Source organism: Pan paniscus, chromosome 2 (genome assembly GCF_029289425.2).
Source record: "Pan paniscus chromosome 2, NHGRI_mPanPan1-v2.0_pri, whole genome shotgun sequence".
Taxonomy (NCBI): Eukaryota; Metazoa; Chordata; class Mammalia; order Primates; family Hominidae; genus Pan; species Pan paniscus.
The window spans coordinates 52,531,072-52,547,860 of NC_085926.1; the positions used below are offsets into that span (position 1 = coordinate 52,531,072).

Sequence of the window (16,789 nt, forward strand, 5' to 3'; positions counted from 1 at the left end):
ATGTGGTGCTGTACATAGTCCATCAGAGAGGGTCATCACTTCTATCTGGGTATTAGGAATAAAAATGGCGGTGGCAGAGTAGGGGGCGCGGCTGCCAACTGCGAGCTCAGACCTGCACTGGGGAGGCAGGGGGCGGGGCCGGGCCGGCGCCACGTGGGCTGTCCTTCCCTTTTGGGCCGTCCCACCTCCAGAGCTGAGGCGCCTGCGCCAGATCCTTCGGGGCCCTGCTCAGCTTCAGGGAGCAGGCACGCCCTGCCGTGCTCTGATTGGCGGAGCTGCACGCCCCCGCTGCAGTCTGATTGGCGGATCCGCCTCGCTTTAGAAGGTCGGCGCCCAGTTCCGGCACTCGTGCGCCTACCAGACAGTGGCGGAGGACGGCGCTCGCTAGTCTCCCAGGTCGCGGTACACGGCGAGAACGGGCGGGGCGGTCTCGGCTGCGTCCGGGCGATCCAGTGCTTAGTTCCGCCATATGCCTCTCCACGACCTCGGTCGAGCATGTTCACCAGGGCCCAGGTGAGACGGATTCTGCAGCGGGTGCCCGGGAAGCAGCGATTTGGCATCTACCGGTTCCTGCCCTTCTTTTTTGTCCTGGGAGGAACGATGGAGTGGATCATGATTAAAGTGCGCGTGGGCCAGGAGACCTTCTGTAAGTGAGGGGGTAGCAGTCTCTGTTTCCTTTCAGGAAGGCACGAGGCGGTAGGGATCCGTTTTCCTGGGGAGTATTCTCAGATTGCAGACCGCGCATTCCACTCAGAGCGCTGGGCAAGTGCAGTTCCATTCGCTTGGCAGTCAGGGCGGCCCGGCTCTCCTGTAGGCCGGGCACATTGGCGTCCAGCCTTGTGACCTTCCCTGCACTTACAGGCGAGATCACGTGCTTCTTCCAGCCCCCTCACGCCTGCCCTTCACCCCTGCCGGTGACATCGTTTGGGCTTAAGGAACAGACTTGCTCACAACAGTCGTAGAAGGGGGTGGATATGAGGGGTCAGGGAAACTCCTGCTAACTAGCCATTTCTCTTTGGATTCTTCTGTCCAAACTCTGGAGGGAGCTGATCTGCCTGGCTTTGCTAATTACCACTACCTTTACAGGACAGTCATTGGCACCAGGTCTTTGGTCTGGGTCCAGATGATCAGCACTGTAAAGATAGTGGTAACCCCTGGCACTGCATTACTGAGCATTAACTCTGGACAGGCCAGTTCCTTTCAGGAGGACTTCCCCAACCCCTCGGCCCTTTCTGCTTTGCCCCTCTCCTGAAACGCTATCACTTGTGACTTGCCAACCCACATTTTAAAGAATTGTTACATTAGTGATTCCTAAAGATCCTTAGTCCTTCTGTTCATCCATTCATTGATACTTAATGAGCATTCTTGAGGGGCTATAATGAACAAGGCAGAGGTGTCCCTTACCCCAGAAGAGCTCTAATGGGAAAGAAGATGATAAAGACAATTACCATACAAAGTGATCAGTGCTGTGAGAAGGAAGTGGGAGGAACATAGGACTCTCGGGTGGGCGCCTCAACTGGACTAAATGGTGCAGGGAAGGCTTCCGGAAGCAGCTACCAAGTAAAGTAGGACCTGAAGACTGAGTAGGTGTCAGTCAGATGAGGGGAAGGTGTGTGGAATTGAAAGCATCTCCATGGCAGTGGTAGGAGCACTTGTGTGAGAGTATGCTGTGTGTTTGAGGGATTGAAGCAGATCAACAAAGTGGGGATGGCTAGAAGGGTGCCTGGGCAGGGTGGCAAAGGGACTGGAGAACCAAGAATGGATCCCAAGGATTGAGTCGTTTTAAGGAGAGGCTTTAACATGTGGAGAATGGCTCCTTGTGGACAGATTGGTAGGAACAGTTATGCTGTATGGCTGTCCAGAGTTGAGACAGTGGCCTGGTCTAGGTTGGGGCAGAAAGGATACCAAGAAGGGATGGAAGTAAAAGACAGCCCAGAGGTAGTACTGACAGGGCATGGTGATTAAGTGGACTCAGGAGATGAGGAGTGGAGGCTTCTGGTGGGACACCTGGGGCAGGGGGTAGTGCATTTCCTGAAGGTGCCGAACACAGGCAGGGCCATCCTGGGCACCATCTGGGACGTGATGAGGTAGATATGGTTATACAGAGCTGAAGCTCAGGAGGCAAATCTGGGCCAGAAATTGGGATTTGTGAACCATTCACAAGCAAATTGTGATGGAAGTCAAATCCCAACATTTTAATTTAATTAATTTATTTTTTGAGACTGAGTTTCACTCTTGTTGCCCAGGCTGGAGTGCAGTGGTGCGATCTTGGCTCACCGCAACCTCTGCCTCCCAAGTTCAAGTGATTCTCCTGCCTCAGCCTCTGGAGTAGCTGGGATTACAGGCATGCGCCACCACGCCCGGCTAATTTTGTATTTTTAGTAGACATGGGGTGTCTCCATGTTGGTCAGGCTGGTCTAGAACTCCTGACCTCAGGTGATCTGCCCACCTTGGCCTCCCAAAGTGCTGGGATTACAGGCGTGAGCCACTGCGCCTGGCCCAAATCCCAACATTTTAAGGGTAACTGAGAATGGCCAGAAAGGCAAGGAGGGAAACCAGGAGGATTTGTTATCACAGAAGACAGGAGGTTAAATACGTCTGGCTCTGTGAAGGGGAGGTAACCCCCCTTCCTCTAGGAGAGACTGCAGGATATGCAAATAATGATCTAGAAGGAGAGGGTGGAGAGAGGCTGGAGATACTGGACCCTTGAGAGGGTGGGACCACAGCTGGGTGACAGGAGTAAGCCCTTGGAAGTTAGCTGGAAGAGTTCCTTATGATGACTTTCCTCTGTGAAGGAAGAGAGGAAATGGCCATTTGGGGGTGGGTGAAAAAGAGTCAGGATGATGGCTGAGGAAACAGGATTGTCAGACACCTCAGTGGACCCAGTTAGAGGCATCAGTTGGCCCCTCAGGACACAGCAAGCAGGGTGAAGCATGGGGAAGGGAGGAAGTTGGATTAATCGGTGGCTGGGGTTTTGAGGGTGTGTCAGGAAGTTAAGATATTGACAAGAGTATGAAGGAATTTTAGCTGATTTGCCAGGAGAGAGAACAAGAAGCGGCTGAGCGGGTAAGACGGGGCCAAGGACCTGGGGAAGAAACGTGAGGTCCAAGGACAGGAGGGCTGGAAAGGTAATGGGGGTTGTGGTATGAACAGAAATCCTTCAGAGGAGCCCTGCAAGTGACTGGAAGATGTTGAAGGTGAAGGGTACTGGAGCTTCATCCCCATGGGTAATAGTGGTATCTGGGGAGAAGGCACAGGACACGGTCAAGGAACCTGAGCCAGAGGCCAGCACTTTTGGTGACTGAAGGGGCATGATGGAGAGCAGGTGCCAAAGAAAGATGGTGGCAGACAAATGGCATGAGCCATGAAGGAAGAAGTTTTTTTTTTTTTTTTTTTTTTTTTTTGAGACAGAGTCTTGCTCTGTCGCCCAGGCTGGAGTGTGGTGGCACGGTCTTGGCTCACTGCAGCCTCTGCCTCCTGGGTTCAAGCGACTCTCCTGCCTCAGCCTCCTGAGTAGCTGGGACTACAGGTGCCTGCCACCACACCTGGTTAATTTTTGTATTTTTAGTAGTGACGGGGTTTCACCATACTGGCCAGGCTGGTCTCAAACTCCTGACCTTGTGATCCGCCTGCCTCGGCCTCCCAAAGTGCTGGGATTACAGGCGAGAGCCACTGTGCCCGGCCTGGAAAGAAGATTCTTTACATGAAGGTGGCGACTCAAAGGTCTGGCAAAGCAGCAGCTGGAACAAGGAAACTGATCTCCTCTCCCCACCTGAAGGTTTCTGGATATGGGAGAGGGAGCATCAGAGAGCCAAGAGGCAAGAAGTGCCTTTGAGGAGCCAGGTTTTAGTTAAGAAGGATGACTTCAGAGCACAGAATAGAAATTATGGGGGAGAAGGAAGTGAGGGACATCTTAAAACACTAAGAGATGTGCTAAGACATGATTCTATCTTTCAAGACACTGACTTTTACCCTATTTAAGTCTAGAACTCCATTATCATAGTCCTCATCTAACTCAAGTTTTGTTTTAAGTTTATTTTGGCATTGAGTTAAATATTAATGCCAAGATTCAGAAGTAGGTGACAGACCTAGACTATTGGTTAAATTATTCAGATTGTTTTAATTTTAAATATGTTTCTTAAACATCTGAGCAACTTTTTGTTTGATACAGATGATGTCTACCGTAGAAAAGCCTCAGAAAGACAGTATCAGAGAAGGCTGGAAGATGAATGAGACTGAACTTCAGCAGTCAATAAAGTCAATATGAATTTTTACTATTGGTTTCAGTGCCTTTTAAAATATACTTTTCAGATCTCTTGTTCTGACACAGCTTGTCCTTTATCAGCTGCACAATATTCCAATAACTGTTTTTGCAAAGAATTTTTATAGTTCTGTCTCTGCTTGAGTACTTCCCAAGTCACTGCTGGACAGCACTTGTGGGAAAATTATTTCCTCCTAAAACACTCACTCGATGAATCTAGTCCATGAAATATTTCTTAAACAATTCAAGGATCAATCAGGATGCTTTTCAGTGAAGCCCGAATTGTTTTCGGCAATCTTTGTTTTTAGGCAACTAATTATAACCTTATTTACTTTTTTGCAGAATTCAAATTAAATTATGGACACATTCTCTATTGCCAGATCATTTAAACCAGGATAATTATGCAGGTTGTATTTCTGCCAGCTACTAGACTATAAACTTTTTGCTAGGGTGGTGGAAATTCTTGATTGACTATGCATTTCTCATGCTAGTGTTCTTGTGAACAGAAATATGCTCCTCCCTTGCTTGGCTCCCCTAAACTGCAAGGGCTGGATCTTCATGAGGACTCTGGGCAACAGGTTTCACACTACTCTAGGATGAAGATGTTGCTGTTCGATTCAGCTGCTAGAAACAGTTGCTCCTTCCATGAGAAAGTGAACCTACACAGTATAAAGCATCCCAGACTTGAGCTAAATCAGAGGCTCAGTCTATTGAGTGATTTGGCAATTTGACCCAGTGTAAGTTTGGATCAGCCTGGTAGAAAAAGCAGACACCTTTCCATGCTTGCATAGCCACATCTAACATCGTTTCAAGCAAAAAAAAATCTACATACTAAAGACTAAGTTTCAGAATAGTTTCTAACTATTGCATGAGAATAAAGCCGATGCTTAAGGCCATAGGGTATCCTCAAGTTAATGATCTCTGCCACAAACCTGTCTCCTAATTTTTTCTAGATTTTTCTTCTAATTTTAGTCCACTTATCTTAGAACCAATTCAGTAAAGAACCATTAACTACTCCCATCTCCTTAAAGCACTACCTACACTACAGTGCAGCAAGCCCAGAGTCACAGCTGGGAGATGGCTTGAATGTGAAAGGCCAGTAATGACCTCTGCCACCAGGGAGAGGACGGTGGTTCATCGTATTCTCATGCCCAGTTGTGTCATCTAGGATTCCTGGTAAACCTAACCTGATAAACCATTTTTAGTGACTTGACTGCTGTATAAAAACTATAGTATGATTCTCAATTATATGGCCATACTCCATGTTTGCCCTAACCCACCTTGTTTTAGGAGTTTAATATTTGATACATATAGAAAATACATCATACCTTTTACAAAGAATAATAGTAAACATTAATAAAACCATTGGCTAACTTTTGTGTCTGCTGTGGGTTCATTCCCTGGCCCATCCCCCTGCTTCCACCCCACAGAGAACCATTAGACTGAATTTTGTGTTGGCCTTCTCTAGAGCCTTCCTCTCCATTTCTTTTTCTTCTTTCCATTAGAATGTTAATTTATTAAGGACAACAGACTTTGAAAATGATGGCCAGGGTTGGTGGCTCAAGCCTGTAATCCAAGCACTTTGGGAGGCTCAGGCAGGAGGATTGCTTGAGGCAAGGAGTTCAAGGCCAGCCTGGGCAACATACACTCCGTCTCTATTAAAAGAAAAAAGAAGGCTGGGTGCAGTGGCTCACACCTGTACTTTCAGCACTTTGGGTGGCCGAGGCAGGTGGATCACCTGAAGTCAGGAGTTTGAGACCAGCCTGACCAACACGGAAAAAGCCCGTCTCTACTAAAAATATAAAATTAGCTGGGTGTATGGCCGGGCACGGTGGCTTACGCCTGTAATCCCAGCACTTTGGGAGGCTGAGGTGGGCAAATCACGAGGTCAGGAGATCGAGGCTATCCTGGCTAATACGATGAAACCCCGTCTCTACTAAAAATACAAAAAATTAGCCAGGCATGGTGGCGGGCACCTGTGGTCCCAGCTACTCGGGAGGCTGAGGCAGGAGAATGGCGTGAACCCGGGAGGCGGAGCTTGCAGAGAGCCGAGATCGCGCCACTGCACGCCAGCCTGGGTGACAAAGTGAGACTCCGTCTCAAAAAAAAAAAAAAAAAATTAGCCGGGTGTGGTGGCAGGCACCTATAATCCCAGCTACTCAGGAGGCTGAAGCAGGAGAATCGCTTGAACCTGGGAGGCGGAGGTTGCGGTGAGCCGAGATCGCGCCATTGCACTCCAGCCTGGGCAACAAGAGTGAAACTCCGTCTCAAAAAAAAAAAAAAAAAAGATTGGACAACTTCTGACTTTTAGGCAGGTAGACTACCAAAACAATTATTGTATTCAATGGAAGATAGGTTTTCAGAGCATATTAGTTTGGATGCTGTGAGTGAGAACTCATTTGTTAGGGTGCAAGCTTTTTTTGAGATGAGTTTCACTGTCACCCAGGCTGGAGTGCAGTGGCATGATTATAGTTCACTGCAGCCTTGAACTCTTGGGCTCAAGCGATCCTCCTGCCTCAACCTCCCAGGTAGCTGGGACTAGCTAGCTACCATGCTTGGCTAATTTTTAAATTTTTTGTAGACACAGGGTCTTGCTGTGTTGACCAGGCTGGTCTCAAAATCCTGGGCTCAAGCAGTGCTCCCACCTCAGCCTCCCAAAGTGTTGGGATTACAGGCATGAGCTACTGTGCCCAGCTAAGGTATATAAGCTTTTAATTCTCCCTCAAAAGTATTTTTAACTCTCCTACTAGGAATATGACTCTATCCTACTTATCAGACACTGAACTATTTAAGGGCGCCAGGAGTAGTGGCTCATGTCTATAATCCCAGCACTTTGGGAGGCTGAGGTAGGAGGATTACTTGAGCCCAGGAGTTCAAGACTAGCCTGGGCAACGTGGTGAAACCCTGTCTCTACAAAAAGTACAAAAAATTAGCCAGGCCTGGTGGTGTGCACCTGTAGTCCCAGCTATTTGGGAGGCTGAGGTGGGAGAATCACCTGAGCCAGATCAAGACTGCAGTAAGTATGATCCCAGCACTGCACTCTAACCTGGGCAATGGAGTGAGACCCTGTCTCAAAAACAAAAACAAAAACAAAAAAGCCGTGAAAAGAATTGCAGTACCACCAACTGTAAACTACAGGGCATAAATTTTAATAAATTTCAAGAACTATACTTATTGCAGAATGCTGAAAACCTGATTAGCATTTATTACTAGAACTCCACCTCCACTGTGGTGTTGGGGAAAGAACATGGGCTTTGGAGTGTCACTTTATTATCTGAATTTATAGAGAAAGTACCTAATAATAGTACAACAGTATTACAGCCCCCCCCAAAAAAAGAAAGAAAAAAAGTAGTGAATAAATGAGTTATTTTTGTTCATCTAGCAGTTCTACTTTGGAAGTCTTACCTACATCCCTGATGTGATATTTAATCTCCATTTTGTGTGTGTGTTTAAATTTTTCACACTGAATTAACTCTCTTTAAAGAAATATACTCTTAGCTGGGCGCGGTGGCTCACGCCTGTAATCCTAGCACTTTGGGAGGCCGAGGCAGGCGGATCACGACATCAGGAGATCAAGACCATCCTCGCTAACACAGTGAAACCCCATCTCTACTAAAAACACAAAAAAATTAGCCGGGCGTGGTGCTGGGCACCTGTAGTCCCAGCTACTCAGGAGGCTAAGGCAGGAGAATGGCGTGAATGACAACATTTAAAAAAAAAAAAAAATATATATATATATATATATATATATATACACGCACACACACACACACTCTTGGACCCTGTTGTTTTCCAAAGTAATTTATCTCCTAGTAAAGCATGTTAGTGCTTAGTCTTCACACGTCTATTAAATCTGGAGTTTCTTGTCTCATTTATGTGCTATCTGCAAGATGTAAATACCATGAAATAGCCAAAACAGGGAAAAGGGACACTCCATTAATTTGTTTAGTTCTGAACTTTCATTCAGGGACATAGCATACTTCCAGGCTAAAATGGAACAGAGTAGGCTGGGCGCAGTGGCTCACACCTGTAACCTTAGCACTTTGGGAGGCTGAGGCAGGTAGATCACTTGAGGCCAGGAGTTCAAAACCAGCCTAGCCAATATGGAGAAACCCTGTCTCTACTAAAAATTCAAAAATTAGCCAGGCATGGTGGCGCATGCTGCAGTGAGCCAAGGTTGCACCACTGCACTCCAGCCTGGGTGACAGAGTGAGGTTCTGTCTCAAAAGAAAAAAAAAAAAAAGGAACAGAATAATAGCAATATTTGTTTGCTCAGTGTTCAGATGGGATGTCTAGCTATACATCAATGATTGTTCAAAATATGCTCAGGGGCACAGATGCCGGTACTATCCTAAATTCAGGAGAACAGAACCACAGGGATTTGCAAAGTGATATTAGAAGAAAACAGTTGGTTGATTTTACCAACACTTTCTATTAAAAGCATGGTCATGTTTTAAGAGTTTATAAAGATGTAAAGACACCTGGGCCACCTGTTTCTTCTGGCCACAGACAAGCTATTTGAAGTGGGCTATACTGCTTTATGATAGAGGACATGCTTTCCTCACTTTCCGCCCTCAGTAACTCTCCAATTTTAATTTCAACCTGCATTTCTGCCCATGCTGAGGACATGTAGGAATTCCTTGACTGCCAACCTGAGGCGTGGCGTGGGGCACTTCAGTCTGCAGTCTGGCTACATTTGGCTCTGTGTTAATGCAGCCCGAGCCCTGAACCAGAGGTCTGGACACTGACTTTCATCTCCATCTGTGGAGCTTTGTTCTCTTAAATTGGCAGTCACATACATCCCTGTCAGCATGAAATCAGGGCTTGCAGGAGTTAAATCTGCTTGAAACATCTGACACCACTTTAACAGAACAACCAAACCTGGTTAATCCAAATCACTTTGCAAACTCTGTATTTATTTGGATTAAAAAGCTTTAGATGAACAACAAAAAAAAGATACATACATGTTATAAGACTAGTTACCACGTAAACCTCAGATGATATGATACAGAAATTAGAATAAACCAAGTTTTAATCAGGTATGAAAACATTCAAGCTCAAAATCATCAACACCAATTTGGGGATTTTACAGAAATAGGTGCCCCTCTCAATTCTTCCTCATAGGAAGGGGAGAGTGGCTTAAAAAAAAACAACCACCAAAACAGTTAAAGGCCTTTTAAATCAGTTGGCTGACAAACATACTGTTTTAAACCTACAGGTTCCCCTCAGTCCCCCCGTTTGCAATATAAACAATTCTTCTCCACAGGAACTTACATTTTGAAAACATTTAGGCCATTATACTTTCTAAGCCACATTACTACAGTTCCTAAAACTTATGAAAAAAAGGTGTATAGTTTACTTGTACTTTCTTAAGTCAATTTTTTTTTTCTTTTTTGAAGATGGCTGACCTCAAATCTTATATCCTAAATATTAACGATATCCCCCAAGTTAATATACAGAAAAACATGATTCTAAAATAAATACACAGGCTTTTTAAAAAAAACTTAATTAGGGCCTGTCTAGTGATGCCCTGGGCCAGTGCTGCACTGCCTTAGGGAAGCCCCTGGCTGGATCTATGTTTCCTATAGCACCTCTAGGCACTGGGAAGGAGCCTGGAGGAGAGCTCTGGCTTCTAATGACCCACGTGGCCCCCAGTGAAGAATTTTTTTAGAGGCTCCCCAAAGAAGTCTCATCCAGACCTTAAGGGAAATAAAATGAATGCATGAAATAAATAAATAATTTAACCACAACTAAATTTCATGTTCTTTGGTGTAATTCAAGGATGTCTAGAAACAAAATAATCTGATTGCATTATACAGTCCATGATGATTCAATTGCCCAAATAACCAGGAATTGAAGATTTATCTGACTCACTTTAACAATAAGGTACTGACACACTACTGCAATACATTTTTTTAAATTCAATATTATTTAAAATACTTGATGCAAATTCAAATCCAGTGGTTGACTAAAGGCAATTAAGTTAAAGGGCCTCCTGTATTTAAAGTATCTAGATACAAAAGACTTTTTTCCATTCTACACTCTTTTGCCCTCATGATTTAATAAGTACAGTAATTAAACATCTGGGTACTGATTCATAGCAGATTAAAAGGAAAAAAGCATCCTCTGAGATTAACTCTCTCAGATTATAAACAGCAGTGGAAGCTCTACCACAATGGCAATCACCCAGTTACTATAAAGCAGGTTTCAAAAACATGCCGCCAAGTGAAACAATGTTCCTACTGTCTGCCATCCTACGCTGCCTTCAAATGTTTATTGTAGGGTCATATAAGAAAGACAGGGTCACCAAACCCAAGGGTTTGGGATCTGTAATGGTCTTTCTAGTAAGCGTTTTATTAAATTATGATTCCCTTCTCCTGTAATTCAAAAGCACAAGCTAAATTTAAAAAATATTTTAGAAAGTATTAAATTTCTGGTTGAGAATTATAACAACATTGAAACTTAAAAGAAAAAAATACATCTGATAATAAGGAAATAAGGAATACTAAAACATACTTGTATATGAAGGCAATCAATCTACTCGTTCACAATTATGCTTCTTATACAGCTCATATCTAGTTCCATACTCTCTTACCCATGTTAGGTTAGGTGTTATGTTTAAAAATAAATCACCTCCATGCATACCTTAATGCTTTCTTCAAGACGAACTTCAATGTTTTTCAATGTAACAGGTTTAAAATTTTAAATCATCTGAAATTTATAGGCATAAATTGTGAATTCATTATAAATAGATCAAAATATCCTTAAACGTACCTGCCTAGATTAAACATACCTCAGGGTTGTGCACGTGTTCTGCAAAAATCACTGACACCATAGTCTAACTCACAGATGTCTAACTCAGCACAATTGAAAAAGTGCTTTTTCCCCTCCTGGTGTCCAGGAGGTACATTAGCTGCAGACAGATGCACAGCACTGATTACGTATTTCTGTAGTGAGCCTCTGAGTTAATAGAGCAAATGTGCTGTGTCTATTAAACATCTAAAACCTAAATAACCACCTTTCAAAGAAAGCACTTCATCTGTAAGAAACAGCTTTTGCAGAAAGTGGCTTAAGATATTCAGGCACATGAAACAAACACAAGTATACTCCCCTCTCTAAGATGTAAACTAGGACAAACTTCACATTTCATTATCAATTTAAACTAATCTGTAAACTCTTGTGTGTGTGTGTTTTTTTTCATTTTGTTCTTTTATATATATATATAAAAAAACCCAAAACCAAGAAAACAAAAACCCCAAGCCAAGACAAAACCTCTAATGGTTTCAGTTCCATGGCAACAAGTAAAAAGATAAAACTCTAAGTCTACATATACAACCAATTATGAAACTGGTTTTAAACGAAGGAAACATATGCAAAAAAATCTTTGTGTATTTGATAAAGTCAACTTAATATAACAAACAAATTGAAATAGCTTATTAAAAGTGTCCGTATATAAAAATGGCCTTGTGATGTACAGTAAAATGCAATAAAAATTATCCTCCTTTGTTCCTTCCCCCCACCCCCAGTAACTAAAATGGCTACTGATCCACAACTCTTTATGCTTCTATATAAAAGAAACGTAATGATGTGATTAAACATTTTCTAGGTTGTATGCTTGGCGAATGTTGAGGGTGTCCCGGAGCATCAAATCTCGAAGGCGCCAGAGGGCATCTGCCATGGTGGTGTGGGCCCCTTTGCTTTTCAGCCAGTGAGAGGGTAGGCGGCTCTCCTGTTCTTTCGACAAATGGACGTCGCGTCTTCGAGCTGAAAATTAAAGTACAGAGAGACAGAAATTAGAATTTTAAGTTGGCAAAATTTCCCTCAGTTCTAAGGTCTGACGAACTTATTAAAACACAAAACATTGAATATTTATTAAATATTATGAATTTTAACTGCAGAATATTTCCAGGCACATTTCTTATATCATTTTACTAGGCACTAAACGATTTGATCATAAATTTTTTTTTTTTTTGACATCGAGTCTCGCTCTGTCGCCCTCGCTGGAGTGCAGTGGCGCGAACTCAGCTCACTGCAACCTCTACCTCCTGGGTTCAAGCGATTCTCCTGCCTCAGGCTCCAGAGTAGCTGGGATTACAGGAATCTGCCACCAAGCCTGGCTGATTTTTCTATTTTTAGTAGAGACAGGTTTCACCATGTTGGCCAGGCTGGTCTTGAACTCCTGACCTCAGGTGATCTGCCTACCTTGGCCTCCCAAAGTGCTGGGATTACAGGTGTGAGCCACTGCACCCGGCCTGATCATTATTTTTTTGTAGGCATCCCTGATATTTAATAATTACTTCAATGTTAACAAAAATTCCTAAAAAGGTAAACATGTGAAGAAAGGGAAAATATACCTTCTACTCTAAAGAAATGAAATGAGATGACCAAAGTTGGTTTAGAAATCAAGAACAAGTAGAAACTTCCAAACTTCTCTCCAGAAACTACACAAGTACTTTAGTACATACTGAAAATACATAAGTATGTTGAACTAAATGAATAGCCTAATCGGTTTTTAATATTTTTTTCCTTTTGTTAAACTGAGGTAAAATAGTTTTTTTTTTTTTTTTTAGACAGAGTCTTATTCTGTCACCCAGGCTGGAGTGCAGTGGTGTGATCTTGGCTCACTGCAACCTCCACCTCCAGGTTCAAATGATTCTCGTGCCTCAGCCTCCCAAGTAGCTGGGATTACAGACACCAGACACCACGCCCAGCTAATTTTTGTATTTTTAGTAGAGATGGGATTTCACCATGTTGGCCAGGATGGTCTTGATCTCCTGACCTCAAGTGATCTGCCCGCTTCAGCCTCCCAAAGTGCTGGGATTACAGGCGTGAGCCACCGCTCCTGGCCCTCATCTGGCTAATTTTTAATTTTTTTGTAGAGACGGGGTTTTGCCATGTTGTCCAGGCTGGTCTCAAACTCCTGAACTCAATCGATCTGTCCACTTCAGCCTCCCAAAGTGGGAGCCACCGTGCCTGGCCAATAATTTTTAATTTACCCAATGCATCTATACTAATGTCCCAATGCCTGAAAAACAAAACAAAACAAAACAACAAACAAAAAACAATGTACTTAAAAAGATGGCAGTGATGTTTATGAGAAAACTAGGCTTTGAAATTTGGCAAAAAAAACCACAACAACACTTTTAGGCAGGGCGCTGTGACTCATGCCTATAATCCCAGCTCTTTGGGAGGCTGAGGTGAATAGATCACCTGAGGTCAGGAGTTTGAGACCAGCCTGGCCAAAACGGCAAAACCCCATCTCTACTAAAGATAAAAAAATTAGCTGGGCGTGGTGGTGAGCACCTGTAATTCCAGCTGCTCAGGAGGCTAAGACACAAGAATCGCTTGAACCTGGGGGTCGGAGGTTGCAGTAAGTCAAGATTGTACCACTGTACTCCAGCCTGGGCGACAGAGTGAGACTGTCTCAAAAAACAAAAAAAAACAAAAAAAAAACCAAAAACCATTTTCAGGCCAGGCACAGTGGCTCACGCCTGTAATCCCAGCACTTTGAGAGGCCGAGGCAGGTGGATCACTTGAGGTCAAGAGTTTGAGACCAGCCTGGCTGATATGGTGAAACCCCATCTCTACTAAAAATATAAACATTAGCCAGGTGTGGTGGCACGTGCCTGTAATCCCAGCTACTGGGGAGGCTGAGGCAGAAGAATCAGTTGAACCTGGAAGGCGGAGACTGCAGTGAGCCAAGATCGCGCCACTGCACTCCAGCCTAGGCAACAGAGCGAGACCCTGTCTCAAAAACAAAACAAACCAAACCATTTTCAGTGTGTTATGTAAACATGCAAAGAAACTCCAAACCATTTATGAAATATATAATTTATTTTAATTGTATAAGAAAAAGGGGTGTTTATTGTATGATATACTATTATGCTAACAGCAGTAAGACAGCTTTGAGGAAGCATGTATTTCACAAAGGCTTATTTAGAAGGAATCTCCTTACCTGCCAGTGTCTGATCCCACTTGCTAATGCTGTTGGACTCCGCACTGAGTCCTTCAATGTATTTCAGGTAGGCCTCTGAGTGAAGAAGCCGCTGGGTCTTTGGTGGGGGAGCTACAAACATGGGTGTTGTTGGCTGCTGTATGACAGGGGGTCCAGCTGGATGTGGGCCGGGATATGGAGGTGGTGCCTGCTGCCCTGGAGGCCCCAAAACTCCCACCTGAAGAGCACAGGACCACATGGTGAGGCAAAAAGAGACTCTGCACATGTTCTGAGAAGGATAACTTGAATTCTGTCAAGTCCTAGAAAATCAAACTGGGAGGCTCACCTGTTGTCCATATGGACTTCCACCTGGTGCTGGAGTCCCTACCATAGGGGCCACTCCTTGGTTCATCACACCTATAATTCAGAATGCAATGGCACAGTTAGAGGCTCTGGGTTGAAATGACTGAAAAACTACTGTCTGATAAGAAATGATGCCATTCATAATTCAAACCTATGTACCTCTGCCCTTGAATCTTTGTGGCTAGGAATCCTAAGCACCCCAATAGGATTTGAATAGAAAGTTGTTTTGTTTCTAGGTACTTAAAGTATAATACTAGAACAATCTGTCAGATGTACATCAATTATGGCTTAGAAATGATTTGAACCTTGCATAAAATTCTAGTATTTCTCTAGGTAAGCTATTGCCAGAATATACCTCTACATTCAAGGTGTTTTTCTTCTGACAACACATTCTCCTGCAATTGAAGCCTGTATTTAATTTCAGCAGCAATGGCACTGGAATCAGGCTCAGCAGTAAGCAATGTGCTAGGACAGCAGGGACACAAGGGAAGAGGCTGTGGAAGTGCATAGTTAAATGAGCTTTGTGAAGGCTGAAGGCACAGCCTTGCTATCCCCTCCCAGACCATCAGCAGCTGGTTCTAACTGGAGTCACTAGTGCTGGCAGGGAGAGAACACTTCCATCTGATAGAGTAGCACTCTGAAAAGGAATCATCTGAAGTGAAGTAACCTTGTTGCTATCGCTTTATATGCAAAATGACAAAGGAACAGAGAGACTTCATGGCCCTACTAGATTTGTACTATGTCCCTGATAATAATTTTGTAAGCTTCCCTCAGTGAATGCTCACGAGCAATTGTTGTCTCACAGGCACAGTTGATAATAATGAGATGTCCTAAATTTAGTGTCAGAGGCTCTTTTGATTTCAGGGTGCATATTTGCTATTCTGATAAAATACAGAAATAGGCAAGGGACCCAGTTCATTAAAATCAAATAATCCTAAAACTGTGGTGAACTGTTCTTGAAAACTTAAACAAATCCTGCTGGCTGTGTAGAAGAATCGAGAGGAGGTATAACTTCATAGTGTATAGTCCCTTCGGATTAAAAATCATAATATTCTGTCCAGGCAGAAGCAGCTCCTCATTCTAAAGTTCAGAACTGTTTCATGAATTTGCATGTCATCCTTGTGCCATGCTCAACTCCATATTGTTCCAATTTTAGTGTATGTGCTGCTGAAGCAAGCACTAAGGTTCAGAATTGTTAAATGCCACTTCCAGGAAGCATAAGAGAGCCTCTTATTTGTTAGAAAATAACAAGTAAAAAAGCTTCTGTTTAAAAAGCAGGGAGTTTTATATTCCAAGTACCCAGAAGTCCACCCGGATCACCAAAGTAGGATCCTGATGATTATTTGTGAATGAATGAAGAGGTTGTGGTGGGTAAGCTGGTGCTCCAGCAATATATTATTAACCTCTGTGCCCATCACCTCCCTGTGCCCTGGGACACTCACCCACCTTAGATTCCAGAACACGGTGTGGCTCCCTAAACTGTGTAAATCATTGCTTTGCAGGGCAGCACAAATCAGCAAACTCTTCTGCTTCCTCTATTGACAAATGCCATACTTGGGCAGCCGGTGAGAATCTGAGCTGAGTCACCAAAAGAGCTCAATGAATCCCCTACTCCTCTAAGCCTGCTCAGACATGTGCATTTGTAGGCACTAAGAGGGGGTCTTCCCTGACTCCTGGCTTCTTTTTTAATTAAATAAAATAGATATGGGGTTTCACCATGTTGCCCACTGGTCTTGAACTGCTGAGCTCAAAGCAATCCTCCCACCTCAGCCTCAAAAAGTGCTGGGATTACAGGATTGAGTCACTGTGTCCGGCCCTGTCTCCTCAATTCTAAGCAGGTGTGTTGGGCTTCCCTCCAGTTGAATTTAGGATTTCAGGAAGGGGGAAAGGAAGACAGCTATGTCCCAACACCCACCAAAAGACATCTGCAACCTAGAGGGTACTGGCATTAGACATGGCTCCCACTAAGTGCACCTAGAAGGTGTCAACTCCAGCCTGGTCTTATTGGCTCAGTGATACCCTGTGTCAAGGTGAGAGGGCAAAAAATTAAGGCCAAGTCTACCTGCCACATGGGAACATTTACCTTATGACTGACTCCTGCTGCAACAGCAATTCACACAGTCCACTGTTTTCATATGAAGCACCTAACCCTACAAACACTTCCTCATCTGGCAATACCTGGAGCAAATGCTTCTGTGGAATTATGGCCATATTCTAAGCAACTCTCACAA

At 43.9% G+C, this 16,789-nt stretch overlaps 2 protein-coding genes and 1 pseudogene across 51 annotated transcripts in view; 1 reads left to right on the forward strand and 2 right to left on the reverse strand.

Moving 5' to 3' along the window:
• On the forward strand, nt 1-4,274 carry LOC100991966 (uncharacterized). Its single transcript, XM_063602694.1, has 3 exons — nt 1-5; nt 57-646; nt 4,172-4,274. Exons 1-3 carry the CDS (start codon nt 1-3, stop codon nt 4,231-4,233), a joined length of 657 nt encoding a protein of 218 aa, XP_063458764.1. The 3' UTR covers nt 4,234-4,274.
• A 4,882-nt stretch (nt 4,275-9,156) lies between these two features.
• PBRM1 (polybromo 1) overlaps nt 9,157-16,789 on the reverse strand; it is a 139,352-nt gene continuing 131,719 nt past the window's right edge. For all 50 annotated transcript variants that reach the window (XM_057301822.2, XM_057301797.2, XM_057301818.2 and 47 more), the window contains 3 exons: nt 14,542-14,612; nt 14,217-14,433; nt 9,157-12,025 (listed from right to left, as the gene is read on the reverse strand). In XM_057301822.2, the coding sequence (XP_057157805.1) occupies nt 11,853-12,025; nt 14,217-14,433; nt 14,542-14,612 (461 nt within the window). In that variant the 3' untranslated portion in view covers nt 9,157-11,852. The remainder of the gene's footprint in view (nt 12,026-14,216; nt 14,434-14,541; nt 14,613-16,789) is intronic.
• On the reverse strand, nt 15,641-15,738 carry LOC112439415 (U6 spliceosomal RNA; annotated as a pseudogene).